Source organism: Bos indicus x Bos taurus, chromosome 17, assembly GCF_003369695.1.
Source record: "Bos indicus x Bos taurus breed Angus x Brahman F1 hybrid chromosome 17, Bos_hybrid_MaternalHap_v2.0, whole genome shotgun sequence".
Taxonomy (NCBI): Eukaryota; Metazoa; Chordata; class Mammalia; order Artiodactyla; family Bovidae; genus Bos; species Bos indicus x Bos taurus.
This window is the reverse complement of record NC_040092.1, coordinates 32,350,422-32,369,299: the sequence shown is the minus strand read 5'-3', so window position 1 is coordinate 32,369,299 and position 18,878 is coordinate 32,350,422. Positions and strand designations below refer to the sequence as shown.

At 39.3% G+C, this 18,878-nt stretch overlaps 1 protein-coding gene across 7 annotated transcripts in view; it reads right to left on the bottom strand.

Annotated features, from left to right (window-relative positions):
• Positions 1-18,878, bottom strand: part of RXFP1 (relaxin family peptide receptor 1) — a 127,665-nt gene that overhangs the window by 59,479 nt on the left and 49,308 nt on the right. For all 7 annotated transcript variants that reach the window (XM_027567233.1, XM_027567228.1, XM_027567232.1 and 4 more), the window contains exons 3-4: positions 6,097-6,198; positions 1,857-1,962 (exon numbers count right to left, since the gene is read on the bottom strand). In XM_027567233.1, the coding sequence (XP_027423034.1) occupies positions 1,857-1,962; positions 6,097-6,198 (208 nt within the window). The remainder of the gene's footprint in view (positions 1-1,856; positions 1,963-6,096; positions 6,199-18,878) is intronic.

The following is an 18,878-nucleotide window of genomic DNA, read 5'->3' as shown; positions in this document are numbered from 1 at the left end:
ATTTTTATACCTAGGTGTTCTAGTCATAATTTAAATCGCAGAAACTCTCCACAGGACCTCAGACTTTTTTGGGGAGGGGATATCTTTTTTCTGGCAGGACTAATTACTATGAAAATAGCTATGATGAGTCTAGGATGAGATTGAATGCTGTTCTTAGTATATGGGAAAATGTCACCTCCTTTGGAAAACAGATCTTTGTGGCTTAACCTGTCCAGTATTCTCAGCTCATTGACAAATTGGGTAAGCTCCTCAGATTCTGTAAATTTGATTATACTATTGTGTACAGGAACTCTGAGCTGGAGTTCTTCTCTGTTCCTTGAATATGTCAGGCATATAAGTTGCAGTGTTATGTGGTTTGGGTTGAAAAGGGCAGGACTTGCCAACATTTATCACCTTAAGAATTGCTCCTATCTCATCCACATATATATATATTCACATATACACAAAAGTCAGAGCCGTAAGGCACTAAAACACCTGTATGAAAACAAAAAACTCAGCAGAAATATTGGATTAAAATGTCTATCCTTTGCTAATTTCTTTTAACAATTCAGCCAAATGTGTGTGTTTGTGTTGCTGAAGTTTGTTGAATTCAAATTAAGATTGGATCAGTAAGTTGTTTCTTATGAGGATAATTTTCTTTTACATGGCTAAGTATGAGTTATTTAGGGAAAAAATGAACATTAAGTCTCTGGGTCAAATGTGACTCAGAAGAGTTAGATTTTAAATGTGAAGTGATGGAATATTTTATCCAATTTATTTTGTTGTTGTTCAGTAGCCCAGTCGTGTTCGACTCTTTACAACTTCATGGACTGCAGAATGCCAGGCCTCCCTGTCCCTCACCATCTCCCAGAGTTTGCCCAAGTTCATGTTCATTACACTGGTGATACCATCCAGCCGTCTCATCATCTGATGCCCTCTTCTCTTTCTGCCCTCAGTCTTTCCCAGCATCAGGACTTTTCCAACAAGTCGTCTTTTGCATCAGATGACCAAAATACTGGAGCTTCAGCTTCAGGCTCTGTCCTTCCAATGAATATTCAGGGTTGATCTCCCTTAAGATTGACTGGTTTGATCTCCTTGCTGTCCAAGGGACTTTCAGGAGTCTTCTCCAGCACTGCAGTTTGAAGGCATCAAAAATTCTTTGGCGTTCTGCCTTCTTTATGGTTCAACTCCCACAGTCATACGTGACCACTGGGAAGACCATAGCCTTGATATATGGACCTTTGTCGGCAGAGTACGGTCTCTGCTTTTCAACACATTGTCTAGGTTTGTCATTGCTTTCCTGTCAAGACGCAATAGTCCTCGGATTTCATGGCTGCAGTCACCATCTGCAGTGATTTTGGAGCCCAGGAAGAGGAAATCCGTAGCTACTTGCACCTTTTCCCTTTCTATTTGCCATGAAGTAATGGGGTTGGATGCCACTTTATTTTACTTGCTTTATATTTTTATTTATACATGAGCGTATTAAAATTTATTTCTAATAATTAAAAAATTGACTCTTTTAATGTGTCAATTCCGGTGTTAAGAAAGCTTTATATAGTAATTTGATCGTAGCTTTTTTCTTTAGTAGCACATATACTTGATGGCATCTTTTGCTTAGATACAACATAGTGATACTAAATACTTCGTAAGATTGTTATGAGAGACTGAATAAGTGAGTACAGAGAATAACTTAGAGTAGGATCTATCATTTAATAATACAAATAAATATCAGCAATCATTATAATTGACCAAGGAACAATGATATCATCTTGAATGACAATGCATTATTACCAATGATGATTACACCTTAATTATGTTTTACAAGTTTTACAAGTGCTGTACTGGCTGTCAGAATGAAAACATTTTTTTCTACTTACATAAAAGTCACATTTGAAGAAACTGATGGAACAGCTCGTAAATTGATCTCATCACACTCAAGCTCTAAACCTTGGCAAATACATTGCATGGGTGCAGAACCGACCACTGAATAAAGAGGATGTAGTAAGGAGAAGGGATGATGAGGGACCAGGAACAGGAGGGGAATGAAAAGAAAGAAACAAAAATCTATGAGAAAATCATACACCAAAGTGTGTTGTGTCTTATGTAAGCAATTTGTGCAAAGCTTTAAATTAAGTTTCCAAAAGTTTGCTTTAAACATTAAAATGATATTAGGACCTTAAGATAGGGAAACATACACATTTAACAACCCATGCATTAAAAAAAAGTAGCAGCTTGCTTTTCTCTATTTGTTGGAAAATGAAGTCATCTGCTCTTATTTTATCCTTGGAGAGTAGCTATGTCTAAAGGTGACACAACAGTGTGTGATGGGCTTTAATGTTCATTTTAAAGCTGCTATTAAGAATAAAGTGTTGCTTTTAATGGAATGCTAAGCTGTTTTTAACTAGCAAGAAAAAGAACTTGACTATGAACTATAGTGCTGGTAGATTTTCTTTTAAAATTCAGGAACTCTTCAAAGGACTTCTTTTTGTTTATATAGGACTGTAAGAATGGCTACTGCTTCACTTAAGGAAGTGAACATTTTTTATGCATAGCTCTTCTGTTCTCACTGATGGGAGTTGGAAAGAGAGGGAAAATGGGACGTATGCTGTCGGCTACCTTGTGGGCTCCCAATATTGCTAAGGTTTATTAGAGATTTGGGGTGGTGTGTTCATATAGCTAAATGGGAGTATTATTCAGTGTCGCAGACATCGTCTGATCCCTGACTTGATGAAGAATGGATGATGCCTCATCAAGAGCAATGTGGGATATTCTCTTTTACATTTACTTTGAAACCCTGCACTTAGAGCAGAGCTTATAGACTTGAATATTTACAGAAGCAGGCAAAGCGGGTACTGATTGCATCTTGGAGTCCCTGTGGGACAGCTTCTCCTAACTGTTGCCCTATTACCATAGGAGCATGTGTGGCCGAGTCAACCAACTTCCTCAAAGAAGCCAGAAAGACAATACTTTTTATATAATTACCTACTTAAAAACAGTAATACTTAAAAACATTTAAATCACTATAGGACAGACAAAACTTCTTGTGAGAACTTTCTGTTTGCAGACTTTTAGTCTAGACCTTTACAGGAAAGTTTCTAGAGAGTGGAAAAGCATCTTGATGGCAAAGAAGACATTCTGGTGGCAAAGATGGTGGATGATGGTGGGAAATTTTCACAGTGAGCTCCAGCCTTGGAAACAGCCAGGTATTCCTTTGCTCAGATATGTGGCCACTGGGTGTTTTTTGTCTCCTTCCAAACAACTCTGCAGATTCCCTACAGAATCCTGAGAGCTTACGATCATAATTTAGGTTTTGTGTGTTTTCTGTGTCAGCAGAGTCTGTGCCAAGAAGTTTTGAACAGTCTTACGGTTGTAAGTGACCATTTTGGCAATGGATCCCTAAAAATTAATTCTATCTAAATTCCTGTGCTAACGTGTGTATTGTTGGGAGGGGACAGGGAGCTTTTGGAGGGGAGATGAAGGGCCTCAGAAGTTGGTACAAAGGGTAAAAATAGAAGATGGAGAAGATAGCATTAATCTGGTATTTTTTTTTCTTTCTTTCTATTTTTATAGGCTGAGTTAAGACTGATAATTCATATGTGTTGATAAGGAAAGTGAAAAAATAGCACCTAAATATCCTGCCAGGAAAGAAGGATGAAGCAAATTATGTCACTTAAAAATTTATGGTATTTTGAAAGATTTATAATATGAATACCTGACTATGCTAAAGTGCTACCTCAAAATATGACAGGAATGGATTGCACTGAAAGTTTCAACTATGCTAAAATAAAAAGAAAGATGAGTAATGAACCAGCAAGTTAATGCTGGTGGCTTCTGAGTGGTGAAATTATGGCTAAGTAAATAATTTTTTCCAAATCTCTATACTTTCCATATTCCTCAAATTTAAACTTTATGAATATATTTGTTATGATGGATATGTTTTCCGTGATATTTTTCTTGAGAGGTGACTTTATAAATGTGAGTTCCTCACATTCATCCAGTCATAAAGTATTATAAGCCAGTTAAATTTCTCAGTTAAGTTTCCAATAAACACTTATAATAAAATTGAATAAAGTGATACAGTAGGAACCTTAATTTAAGTTTCACCCCCTAATTTTACACTATGTTTACATTTACTTTTTGTACTAGTTTTAAGTTTGAAAAAACATACTGAATTTTAAATTACCACCCCACCCCTATCTTTCTTCAAAATTCTAATTGAAAATTATATGTTTGCTCATTTCTAAGAACAGATAAAAAATTGCCTTTGTACTTTTTGAAGCATCACTCTTTATGTAACTGCATTTCTCTTATGTAAGAATACTTAGGGAACATTTCTCCCAGAGCTCATCATCTGGCAAAAAATTTATTTCTCTTGCTGACTTGATCTGTTTTTCCCATTTGTTTGTTTTTGCTTTACAGACCAAACTACGAAAGTTATGCAACGCATTGTTTTCGGTCTTTGACCTAATGACTACAAAATTAAGAACTAGGTAGTAACTCTTATATAATTTTCTTTCTCTACTTCTTATCCCATTTACCATGGAATTTTTGTCTCTTATGTCATGTTAATGGGTTAAGTCTGTTCATAGCCATATTTATTTTTATTGAAAATTGCCTAAATCCTTTTGGGAATAATGTAAAATAAAAAGAGAGTCAATTAAAATTTAAGAAATGAAAAGGATATAGAATGAATCAAAAGAGAAAAATAAAAATGATATTTTGAGACTGTATGGCTTAATCCATTAGTTTTATGCTTGATATTAGTAGTTAAATTATACCCGTTAACTTTTTCCTTTTCCAAAAGCTTTCAGCTTTTTCATGATCAAGTAATCTGGTCTCTCTCTATACATATTTCGGCCGCACCATGCAGCCTGCGAGATCTTAGTTTCCTAACCACAGATTAGTTCCCTAACCCTAATCGAACCTATGCTCCCTGAAGTGGAAGTGCAGTCTTAAACACTGAACACCAAGGGAGTTCCATGGTTTCCATATTTTGACAAGAAGACAACATGTGGTTGAGATAGATTGCTGAGTGACCTGTGAGATTAACAGGAGGGATTATATCCACTCAAAGTGGGGATTGTTAGCAGTTTTTATGAGTTTTATTTGAGCAGTAAAGGCAAAAAATATTAAAAAAAAAATTAAAAAGCTGCACTTTACAATTTGTGGTAGAACATAAAGTGGAAAATGTAGTAAAGGATTCTTTTCCCCAAACCCTTCCTTTTAACCAAGGTTTTGAAAGATATGATTGAAATTACAACTTTAAGGCACACATTTATATGTCAATAATTTATCAGAATAAACCCAATTTATTTAAAAAGAATTATGTACATTGATCTTCCTGATTTTAGAAATTATAGAGTTTATCCTCAATGTTATACCCTCCTACAATCCTTTCCATGGTTTTTGTAAGTTTTGTTATGTGACTAAATGTAGAGTATAACAAATAAGGCTTTTTTGGTAGCTGTAAAGTATGACTTAGACCCCAGAAGCTTTTTCACTTACACATGTTAAAATCCCAACAGCTTCTCTGCTCTTGTTTCCATTTCTTTTTTTTTTTTTTTTCATTGGTTAAAACATTTAATTGGTTCTGCACACATGAGGTTAAATCCAATATAACTATAACATAAGTTCAGATCCAACATCAAACATGGGTACAGCCACATGAATAAGGGAAAGAGACTTCACTTTTCTTTACACAGCTTCCACAGCACAATGCAGCAACTCAAGGTGATTGCTTCTCTAATTTGCTATAGGGATACGCACATAGGTAAGTTTTTGTTCCCTCAAATATCCTGGTATGGAGTTGCTTTTATATGAGTTTACAGTGACTGTGAAAAGGGGACATGTAAAATAGAAACCCCAATGCACTGACATTAATTTTGTTTGCATCAATACCTAGCATGATTTAGTCCTGTTGCACTTATGATCCCTGAGTCATTTAAAAATCAAATTCTCAATTTCAGGTTGTATGTCTAATAGAAAATTATAATTTTGCAAATAGAAAGCTGAAATTAACTGTATAAAAGTATTAAAACCATTGTATCCAACTTTTAACAACATGGTATCTTACTATAAGCCCATAGACAAGGATGCTCAGCCCTTCTAACTACTTACAGCATTCAGATGTTTCTGCCACAATACTGGGATACAAGGAAGTCATTTTGTAGTTATTGCCATAATATCTGTCAAATTGTGTAGACCATCCGTTGATGTCTCCTAAAATAAAGATCAGAGAACATAAAGGTTCAAGAATAGAAATATTTTGGAGTGTTGGGGAAAACAGGTCTTCTCTTTAAGATAATTTAATGACCTTTTGGAAACAGAATCTAAAAAAGTAGATATATATGTATACGTATATATATACATGTATATATATATATGGATGGCATCACCGACTTGATGATCATGGGTTTGGGTGGACTCCGGGAGTTGGTGATGGACAGGGAGGTCTGGCATGCTGTGGTTCACGGGGTCGAAAGAGTCTGACAAGACTGAGCGACTGAACTGAACTGATATATACACATATCCAGGGCTTCCCTGGTGACTCAGATGGTAAAGAATTTGCCTGTACACAACTAAATTGTTTTGCTGTGCAGCATAAACTAATGAGACATTGTAAATCAACTACACTCCAATAAAAATTAGTTTAAAATAAGAAATGAGTGATCGACAAACAGAGAAAGATCATCTGGGAGCTTGTCAACAAGGAGAATTTCTGGCCCTTCACCTAGAGATCCTGATTTCACAGGTCCCCTAATCTCTGGTTTCAATAGGCACTAGAGGTGATTCTTCACCAAGCACTGTTTGAGCCACACATTTTAAATTTTATATTGGAGTAAAGTTGATTTACAATGTTGTGTTAGATTCACGTGTACAGCAAAGTGATTCACTTATACATATACATGTATCTATCCCTTTTCAAATTCTTTTCCCATTTAGGTTTTTACAGCATATTGAACAGTTTCATGTGCTATAAGTCCTTGTGTATTATCTCTTTTAAATATAACTGTAACAAACAGTACTTTAGATGTACTGAAACACAGCACACTGTTCTCAGCATCTTCATTTTAACTTCCCTCAGTCTCTTCAATCATGTTAGACTGATGTTGGAGATGGACGGCCATAGTTGTTAAATAGAAAAAGAAAAAATAACATGACCAGCATGACCTCATTCTTTTTTTTAAGGCACTGTGGTATCATGGATAGTGTTTAGTGATTATCCTCTGAATGCTTACATATTTTCTCATCTATATTTTCTGATTTTGATATGAAACTTGTCTCATTAAAAAAATGAAACCAAAATCAGTAAAAACAAAAAAATCTTCATTTGGTGGGAGGGAAAAAATAATTTTTCCTCACGAAATTCCTCATGAACTTGCAGTTATTTTTGAACCTGAGACCATGAGGCCAGTCATGAGATGGAAAGGATGTGAGCTGGGGGGAAGGAGCAACTTCTCTGTACCATCTGCAGAGGGTACCAGCCCTATCCCATGGCAGGTTGGGGATGGGTTTAAAGGGGATCCTTCCCAAAGGTACCAAGCTTTTTTCAGGATGCTGTTGGGACTCTTTAAGGATGCATAAACAAGAGACCCGAGTTCAATCCCTGGATGGGGAATATCCCCTGGAGAAAGGAATGGTTATCCACTCCAGTATTCTTGCCTGGAGAATTCCATGGACAGAGGAGCCTGGGGTTGCAAAGAGTCAGAGATGACTGAGGGACTAACACTAACTTTCAAACATATAGACAGGTGATAGAAGCGATAAAAGTTTATCTTATGTAAGTTAGGATTAAATTTAAGTCTGGCACCTATTTTATAAGTTATTTCTGCTGCGTATGTGTAACTCAAACCTGAGATTGAGTCCAGATAGTGCAACTTTGCCTGGATTTGGTGAACCTAACCTCATCCATGGTTTTCCTTCTAATCAGAAGACTTCCAAATTACATTTCCAGCCTGCGCTTTATCTTGTGTAACATGGAGCCCGCTTACTACAAGCACCTTGAACACAACATTCACCAAATGGAACTCATTATCTTCCTCCATATAATCTTGCTATTTCTCCTAAATTTTCTGGATTGGTGAACGGTCTGCTCAAATCAGAAAATTTTTTGAATGTGCTCTTATCTGATTAAATATAATTTGTACAGTTTTCCTCCATCTCCAGGTTATTTTCTTATTTTCCATGGCTCATTAACTCTCTCATGAAGATTACATTTGGGAAAGGCAAGGTATTCTAACATAAGTGTTATGTATGCTTGTAAAACCAGGCTTCCTTTTAAAGTTTCACTAAAAATAAATTGGAAAGAAGAGATGCTATTTAAAGATTGTATTTATAGCTGTTTCCATCCTTTAGTATTACTTATTAGTTTGAACACTTCTTTATTATGAAGGATTTCAAAATAAACACAAGTAGCAAGGCAGTATAATGATATCCCAATGATATTTTTATGATATCTCAATGATATCATTATGATATCTCAGAAGGAGATGATTGATGGACCTCAAGTTTACCATTTGCAGACATCAGCTTGAGACTCCAACTGAGTGCCAGTAATTGGATGGACAAAAGATACACCCAGAAACAGCAAATCCCAGCGTCTGAACAACCAGGAACCAGGTTGAAGTGCCTCGATGACCCTTGACATTGTGAGTAGAGTAACAGGAGGAAGGGAAGGAAACTTGAAAGACTGAGTTTGTTCAGGTGAATGGAGACGGTAGCTTGTTGCAACTGTGAAGATTTAGTGCATCCTTTTTTTTTTTTTTTGCTCTCTCACCATTCAGTTTAGAATGCTTTCTCATTCTTCAGAAGCTGGTAACGTAGTTCTGTATTTTCCAGACCCCAGGAAGTTCAGTTCTTACAGATAGATTTCTACCAGTGGGATGCACTCATGTGACACTGGAAGTCTGTAGACTCCATCTTGTGGGTACCTACTGCAGGTGGGACAGTTACCACGGTCCCAGCTTCCTGGGAAAAGAGCTGACGAGCCATCGTGGATGCTGCTTAATCTTGGGCTTGCAAGTATAGTAGTGTTTTCTCCACTCCTGCTTCTATGTTCTTTATAATGATTCTATAAATACATTCTTCTCTACGTGAAACCTCTTTTTTCTTAAGCCTCCCAAACTCCAGAGTGGTTTCTGTTTTCTCCTTCCAGAAGGGGTTGCAGATAATGATCTCAAGGATAATAACATTGGATTGGTTATCTGACCTGAATGGTTTTGAAGATAACAACAGTCCTATTACTATTAGAAAATTGTACTCTCATGGTCTGTGGCACGCTGTGACAAAAAGTGTTGTTTAAATGATCACTTATGGCTTCCTGGACTATGTGCCTCTTTAAAAGATAAACTCTGGCAAAGCAGTTGCTATGGTAACTCATCAGAATGAAAACGAGAAATGTCAAGTGTTGTGGAGTGAAATGACTATGAGGATAGCCCTGGAGAGATTAAAGAGAGAAAATAACAATCTCAGAAAATGACGTCATTAGCTCAAGAAGGTTCAGAGAATCAAGGAGCTGCCATAACTACCCTAAATAACCTTTTATCTTTTGGGACCTTAGGACTCAGATAGGACTGAAATCTAATGGGTTGCTAAGGTTACAACATTAGCTGAATTCACATTTTGTCCTTTCTTTTATTTATTTTTGAATGCTCTGGGTCTTTGTTGCTGTGCACAGGCTTTTCTCTAGTTGTGTGTGAGCTTCTCATTGCAGTGGCTTCCCTCGTTGCAGAACACACACTATAGGGCATGTGGGCTTCGGTAATTATGGCACATGGGCTCCGAAGTCGTGGTTCCATGGTTCTGGAGCAGAAGCTCAATATTTGATTCATGGGTTTAGCTTCTCTGTGGCATGTGGGACCTTCCCAGATCAGGGATCGAACTCATGTCTCCTGCATTGGCAGGCGGATTCTTTACCACTGAGCCACAAGGGAAGCCCTTGTCCTATCTTTAAAGTGAACACTAGGACTCTGATTTGAAAAGAGAGGGACCCTGGGAATTGTAGTGAGACATTTGAGCATGTTCAATTGAATTTGCATCCCCCCAAATCCCCATCCCACTGAAGCTCCCTGGCCAGCATAAGCAGCTGCCTTCCCCTGTCCGATGAAGTTACTTGTTTGTTGGAGGCTTGCTAGTTCAGTTCAGTTCAGTCACTTAGTCGTGTCCGACTGTTTGGACCCCATGGACTGCAGCATGCCAGGCCTCCCTGTATCACCAACTCCTGGAGCTTGCTCAAATTCCTGTCCATCGAGTTGGTGATGCCATCCAACCATTTCATTCCCTGTCACCCCTTTTTCCTCTTGCCCTCAATCTTTCCCTTCATCAGGGTCTTTTCCAATGAGTCAGTTCTTTGCATCAGGTGGCCAAAGTATTGGAGTTTCAGTCTCAGCATCAGTCCTTCCAATGAATATTCAGGACTGATTTCCTTTAGGATGGACTGGTTGGATCTCCTTGAAGTCCAAGGGACTCTCAAGAGTCTTCTCCAACACCACAGTTCAAAAGCTGCAATTCTTTGGCACCCAGCTTTCTTTATAGTCCAACTCTCACATCCATACATGACTACTGGAAAAACCATAGCTTTGACTAGACGGGCCTTTGTTGGCAAAGTAATGTCTCTGCTTTTTAATATTCTGTCTAGGTTGATCACAGCATTTCTTCCAAGGATCAAGTGTCTTTTAATTTCATGGCTGCAATCACCATCTGCAGTGATTTTGGAACCCCACCCCAAATAAAGTCTCTCACTGTTTCCATTGTTTCCCCATATATTTGCCGTGAAGTGATGGGACCAGATGCCATGATTTTAGTTTTCTGAATGTTAAGTTTTAAGCAACTTTTTCACTCTTCTCTTTCACTTTCATCAAGAGACTCTTTAGTTTCTCTTCACTTTGTGCCATAGGGGTGGTGTCATCTGCATATCTGAGGTTATTGATATTTTCCCGGAAATCTTGATTCCAGCTTGTGCTTCATCTAGTCTGGCATTTCGCATGATGTACTCTGCATATAAGTTAAATAAGCAGGGTGACAATATACAGCCTTGACATACTCCTTTCCCGATTTGGAACCAGTCTCTTATTCCATGTCCAGTTCTAACTGTTGCTTCTTGACCTGCATACAGATCTCTCAGGAGGCAGGTCAGGTGGTCTGATATTCCCATCTCTTGAAGAATTTTCCACAATTTGTTGTGATCCACACAATCAAAGACTTTGGTGTAGTCAATAAAGCAGAAGTAGTTGTTTTTCTGGAACTGTCTTGCCTTTTCAATGATTAAACGGATGTTGGGAATTTGATCTCTGGTTCCTCTGCCTTTTCTAAATCCAGCTCAAACATCTGGAAGTTCTTGGTTGAAATATTGTTGAAGCCTGGCTTGGAGGATTTTGAGCATTGCTTTGGTAGCGTGTGAGATGAGTGCAATCGTGTGGTGGTTTGAACATTCTTTGACATTGCCTTTACTTGAGAAAAATAACTTGGCCAGCTCTCCTCAGGCCCCTTTATGACCATGCTTCCTTGTCTTCCAACTTACAGCCCATCCCAGAAGACATGCAGCATTTGGAGCTAGGAAGAGAAGATTGACATCACAGAAGATCTTGCTCTTTGATAATGGCAGGAACCTAGGGAATTTGTGTGAGCACAGTTTCTGAGAGCACTGCACCAGGAGGAGGGACTCTAGGTGGGGCAAAGTGCGTTAATATGGGTTTCTGAATTCAGTCTGCTAGCTCAAGCTAGAGTTTGCAGATTGTTGATTGAAATCTGAATTCAATGTTGTCTTGGGCGAAATAAAGTTGAGCAACGGATGTGTGTGGATGACAAGTCACTGAAGGGATAGAGTATGAGGGACATGACCTTTGCATTGCAAGGCTGCAACAGATCCGTATCGGATACTGTAGATTGACCCTTTCAACTTCCATTTGACAACAGCTTTCACTGGTGTGTTTTTGCAAAGCAAGGCCTGAAAAGCTTACAGCATTTTGCATCTCCATTACAGCCAGAATTTGGGATGCACTCACACATATTTTGGGCTTCCCTAGTAGCTCAGTTGGTAAAGAATCTGCCTTCAAGGTGGGAGACCTGGGTTCTATCCCTAGGTTGGGAAGATCCACTGGAGAAGGGAAAGGCTACCCATTTCTGTATTCTGACCTGGAGAATTCCATGGACTGTATAGTCCATGGGGTTGCAAAGAGTTGGACACGACTGAGCAACTTTCACACATAGTTTGGTTGGTAGAAGAGAGGTAGTAGTCATTTTCCTGCTCTTCTGTCTAAACAGAGATGTAGCGTTAAGAAGCGGTGGTGGCAGTAGCAGGGCATTGGGGATGTGACCAGGTGTGTCTCCATCTCTGGATAGGAGCATTGGTGCTGTGCTCCTGGATTCAGTGGCTATTTAGGGGCTTTCGTAGGGGCTTTGCTGATGCCTACGTTTCCAGCCTGTGTGAGAATTTTGTAAGCATCTAATTTCTGTTTGAAATACCTTGAGTTTCTTGTATGAGAGCTTGATGGATATAGAGACTGGTTTAGTTATTGAATTAAAACATGGTTTAAGTAGCACTGGATATTTAACTATACGGGGGAACTCAGGTGGAATCTCATGAGTGAGAACAAAGCAGTGATTTTCTTTTTCTGAACCCAGGCACTTCAGTGTGGTTTGGTTCAGTGGGCTCCCTGCAGGAATGGTGGGGATAATTTCCAGCATTTTACTGCACTGCCCATATGGGTTCTGAGGGTGGGGTCAGGAGCCTTGCAGAATGCTCTGCTCTACTGGGCTCCAGAAACCATCTATTTCTTTCCTCGGTTGTCAGGTTTTGAAGTCTACGGCATTGGGTTGTTGCCCTTTCCTGAGCTAGCTGCATTTGATTTTTTTAGGCAAGTTTTTACTTTTAAAAACTGAGTTTTGTCTTCAGATACAAGAAAGGATGATACTGTGAGAAATTTAAATTCTCTGATTTTTTAACAGAGAAGTTGAATATTAGCTCTTAACACTGAGAGAACTGGCATTTAGCAAGTACATACTATACTGTATTACTACTTTTATTATATTCTCATGGTATCTCTATTTGGTCATTATTGCCAGCTCCACTTACACATGGAAAAACTGATTCTGAGAAGTTTAAGTGATCTAAGAAAAAGAATTATTAAAACTAACTAAAGGATTAAAATAATAAAATTATTGTAATCATTTCTAAGCCCCAAATATGACTTAGTCAGTTTATATTCTTCTTACAGAAATTTCAGCTTTTATACAACATTGCTTTGAAATATGTAACTGTTGCTGTTACCTATTGTTCTCTTGCCTGTTTCACTTCCATTCTACAGGCTCTTACATCAGCACTGTGTGGATTATACAAAAATTCATTTAAATGATAATCAGAAGCTGTTATTAAATAGCAATTAAGTTCATCATTACTGTTAGCCATGGAATCAATGGAAGTACTGTGAATCGTTAAGGTATAACTGGGTTTCCCAGGCAGTGCTGGTGATAAAGAACCTGCCTGCCAATGCAAGTTAGACATAAGAGATGTGAATTCGACCCCTGGGTCAGGAAGATCCCCTGGAGGAGGGCACAGCAACGCACTACAGTATTCTTGCCTGGAGAATCCCATGGACAGAGGAGCCTGGTGGGCTATTGTCCATGGGATCTCACAGAGTTTCGACATAACTGAAGTGACTAAGCGTGCATGCAAGGTATAACTAAAAAAAGTTTTAAAGTAGATTGATTTTCATACTGTGGTGTTGGAGAAGACTCTTGGAGAAGACTCTTGAGAGTCCCTTGGACTGCAGGGAGATCCAACCAGTCCATCATAAAGGAGATCAGTCCTGGGTGTTCATTGGAAGGACTGATGCTGAAGCTGAAACTCCAATACTTTGGCCACCTGATGCAAAGAACTGAGTCATTGGAAAAGACCCTGATGAAGGGAAAGATTGAAGGCAGGAGGGAAAGGGGTTGACAGAGGATGAGATGGTTGGATGGCATCACTGACTCAATGGACATGAGTTTGGGTGAACTCTGGGAGTTGGTGATGGACAGGGAGGCCTGGCGTGCTGCGGTTCATGGGGTCGCAAAGAGTCGGACATGACTGAGCGACTGAACTGACTGACTGAATTTTCATACTAATGTTATTGAATTTTATACATTTTTAAATGTTACAAATAAAACACGTGGGTAAGAGAAGTCATTTGGCTCTGGATGTGTCAAGGCACTGATTATTCTATAGAAGAGTTTTTTTTGTATCTATAGCTGGAGAGTGGAAGTCTGAATGACTCAACCCCGCAGGCTGCCAGGGCCTATCTGGGGCAGGGGAGGTGCTACCCATGCTCACGTTCCTGTCTTGACCCATCCACCCGGACCTCAGCACACAGCGATGGGACTCAGGTGATGTGACAGCATGGCAGAGCCAGGCTTGCTTCCACCGGTGGCGTCTCACTGCCGCTATGACATTCATAAGCCGGGAAGCTTGGATGACAGCCAGTAGATGTTGCTTTTCCTTTGCTCTGGTTCTTCAGCAGGTGCTGTATTTAACTGAGATTTTACAACTGAACTGTTTCAATTTGCGGCACTTTTACCATTAATAGCTGGTGCAGTGCTTCACATCAGGGGCATTAGTAGCCTTTCCTAATGCTTTGTCCTTATCACTTCCTCGCCCTTCTGTTCTAGGGGTTCACCAAGAACAGAAGGGGGTTCACCAAGCATGGTGTATTTGTAACAATTTAGTCCAACAAATCTAAGTAATGTAGTTACTTATACTGCTTCTTTGCTCTGTCCCTTTCTAATCTTATCTTTTCTCTCCTTTTCTATCTTATTCTACCTCCACACACACACACACACACGAAAGAGAGAGAGAGAGAGAGAGAGCGCGCGCGAGAGTGAGAGTGCACAAAAAAGAGAGGGAAAAGAGAAAGAGAGGTGATGTGGAATTTGAGAATGCAGAGGAAACAGGACAAGACGGCTTATATAACATTCCCCCGAGTCAGAGCATATATTTTGTAGGGAGTTGAATAGTAACATCTTTTGAATAGTAACATCTTCAAACAGACAAGCTTTTTCATAATTAACATTTACCTTCCTTCCTGCCTTCCCAAAGCATTTTCTTCTTTCCACCCATTACTTCCTCTCCCCAGAAGGCAGGAATAGAAAATGTAGCCAAAATTGCAAGGTTGGAAAGTTAGCATTTTTAAGAAAACAGCTTTTGGCATATGTGTTTCTATATTTTAAATCCTATCTCCTTCATATTTTAAGTATGTATGAGACAGTGAGCAGAGTGGTTTTTCATGATTTAGTTACGATCCCACTGAAATTGATTCTCTGGTGTTTCTTGAAGCATCATGGAGTAAACTGCATGGTACTAAGAGGATGCTGTGTTAGGGTATATGGTTTCCTTGTATGTGTGGGTAGTGAAATATGAACACTGTTGTATATATATTTACTAAAAATAGTTTTTTAAAGCTAAAAACATGTAATGATGCTCTGAATAAAAATGAATGCCATAGACCAAGAAAAACATGGTCTTGCATGCTGCATTAATAAGTATTTATTAATTCAATGAATGAATGAATGAATGAATGGGTCTCTGTCCTGAAAGACACTTCAGAGAAAACCCAGTTTCTCTTACATTATAGTAAAACTTGGGAACTGGGGCTCTTAAGAAAAACACACATTTCCAGGCTTCTTTCTCTATTGGAGATTCTGATTTATTTGGTCTGTAGGGGGTCTTGAGGTCTATATTTTCTATCAATGCCTTGGGGGTTCTTCCAGCAAGTTTTGGGAGAACTACATTATGGAATGTTCTCTGATTAGAGCACTTCTTACATTATAGTGGAGAAGAGTTAGATTTAGCAGTGGAAAAAGCCTGTCAATCAGAATGAGCAGGTTCCTTTCCTTAGTAAAGTTGCTGATTGTTAATAAGGTTAATGCAAGTGGTCTGTAATTTAAGGGCACACTACTCATATGTCTTGTTACACTTATTATAATCTGCTTCATACTGTGACTATATATGCATTTTATCTCATGAGAATATGATAGGAATTAATCTTAGCCTATGTATTTTTATTGCCTCAGTGACTTCTAAGGTACTTTTAATATAGTTAAAATATGACTGTTACTAGCTCTCATAAATTACATAAAACAGTAGATTATTATTTCATCAGCATCAACTATTAGTTACAATTTAGTTTTATGGAAAAGTAGGTGAGACCCATCAACTTGAATTCTGGAGCACGCATCTCTCTCCTTCACGCTCTGATTGCCTGCTATCCTTGGTGTCAGGGGTGGGATGGAGGGAGTGTCAAGAGATGAGGTCTGGAGGGAGGTGAGAAAGGTCTAAGTTTCTTGAAGGCACTGCATAATTTGCCACGGTGCTGTATTAGGTTGTCCTCAAACAGTTTTCCAGGATTCTCCTTGAGAAGAGAGTTCTGTGGCTTAATATGCTTGGGAATCCTGTACCCCCACTTGGAATTAATAATTCAGGTTAATACGATGAAAGGAGAACTCAGGCTCAAAGAAATTAATTTTGTTAAACCCTTTTATGAAAGTAAAGTGAAAGTGCTAGTTGCTCAGTCATGTCTGACTCTTTGAGACCTCATGGACGGTAGCCCTCCAGGTTCCTCTGTCCATGGAATTTTCTGAGCAAAAACATTGGAGTTGGTTGCCATTCCCTTCTCCAGGGGATCTTCCCAACCCAGGGATCAAACCCAGGTCTTCTGCATTGCAAGCAGATTCTTAACATCTGAGCCAGCAGGGAAGCCCAACCCTTTCATAGCACCATCTTTTAATAACTTTTGGGAAGTGTTTGCTTTTGCATTCTCACAAGACATGTCTAGTTGAGTGGTTTTCAGAGTGCAGATCCAGGATAAGTAGCTTCAGCGTCACTTGGGAACTTCAAAGAAAAGAAAATTCTTGAACCCTACGTGAGGGGTTTCAATTAGAAACTGTAGATGGGGCCCATGTTTCTGCATTTTAACAAGCCCCCTAGCTGATCTGATGTCTGCTCATGTTTGGAAATCACTGCTCTGGCTAATAAATCACTTTCAATAGGTTCTGAATTCGGTAATAAAATTGTCTGCATCAAGAAGTGAGTCATTTCAAACCTTTAACAAGTGTGCTATATACCCAAGATGCAGATTTCTGGGCCCTGCTCCTATGTACTGGAGCAATGTCTCTGGGGGTGGAGCTAGGACTCTGCATTTTTCACCAGCCTGTGGGACCACCTGTGTTGCAGCACGCTTTCCAAACCATCCTGTAGGTTTGCAGGGGCCACTCCTGGGTTCCTTTCAAGTAGGGATTTTGAATATTCAAAAGTTGAGGGATCTGTGCCTCTGTCTTATGAAACTGAAGGCATAAATCCTATTGCCTACAATGTAGTCTTATTGATGAATGGATGAAAGAAGTGTTATTCGGTCAGTGATGTCCAGCTCTTCACGACCCCATGTACCGTAACCAGTCAGGCTCCTTTGTCCATGGGATTACCCAGGCAAGAATACTGGAGTGGGTAGCCATTCCCTTCTCCAGGGGATTTTCCCAACACAGGGATTGAACTTGGCTCTCCTGCATTGCAGGCATATTCTTTACCATCTGAGCCAACCAGGAAAGCCAGAATAGATGAATAGGTGGTTAGTTAATTTAGTTTAGATTTATGCCAAGTGGAACATTCTTGATTTCATATACTTCCTTGATTCTCAGCACCCATTCTGGGGAACACAGTGGAGCATCTTTTTCTCAGGAAATAATGATCCCTAGAGTAGAGGTGTCCTGGGCCATTAGAATAGACCTTGGGGTATTTAGGTCTGACCTTCACCTGGTCAGATAGACCAATTCATCAAACCAGTAGTGTGAGAGCTCCTTGAATTTGAATGACAATAGTTTACTGGATGAAATGGGTATGCCTCTTTGTGGGTACCTTTATTTTTAAATTTATTTTAATTGGAGGATAATTGCTTTATAATATTGTGTTGGCTTCTGCCACACAACAACATGAATCAGTCACAAGAACACACATGTCCCCTCCCTTCTGAACCTCCCCTCCACCCCTCACCCCAACCTACCCCTCTAGGTTGTCACAGAGCACCGAGTTGAGCACTCTGTGCTCACAGAGCAGTTTCCCACTGGCTATCTATTTTACATATTGGGAGGATCCCCTGGAGAAGGGGAATGGCTACCCACTCCTGTATTCTTGCCCGGAGAAGTCCATGGACAGGGGAGCTTGGTGGGCTACAGTCCATGGGGTTGCAAAGAGTAGGACACGACTGAGCGACTAACACATATGCGCAATGTATACATGTCAATGCTACTCTCAATTCCTCCCACCCTGTCCTTCCTCCCCCCCGACCAGATACATAAGTATGTTTTCTATGTATTTCTCTTCCTGCCCTACAAATAGGTTCATCAGTACCATTTTTCTAGATCACATATGTATGCATTAATATATGATATTTGTTTTTCTCTTCCTGACTTACTTTGTACAACAAGCTCTAGGTTCATCCACCTCATTATAACTGACTCAAATGTGTTCCTTTTTATTGCTGAGTAATATTCCATTGTATACATGTACTACAACTTCTTTATCCATTCATCTGCCAATGAACATCTAGGTTGCTTCCATGTTACGGCTATTGTAAATAGTGCTGCCATGAGCACTGAGGTACATGTGTCTTTTCAATAACGGTTTTCTCAGGGTATATGCCCAGTAGTGGGATTGCTGGGTCATATGGTAGTTTTATTCTTAGTTTTTTAAGGAATCTCCATACAGTCTTCCATAGTGGCTGTATCAATTTACATTCCCACCAACAATACAAGAGTGTTCCCTTTTCTCCACTTCCTCTCCAGCATTTATTCTTTGTAGATTTTTTTGGTGATGGCCATTCTAGTGGGTGTGAGGTGATACCTCACTGTAGGTTTGATTTGCATTTCTCTGAAGG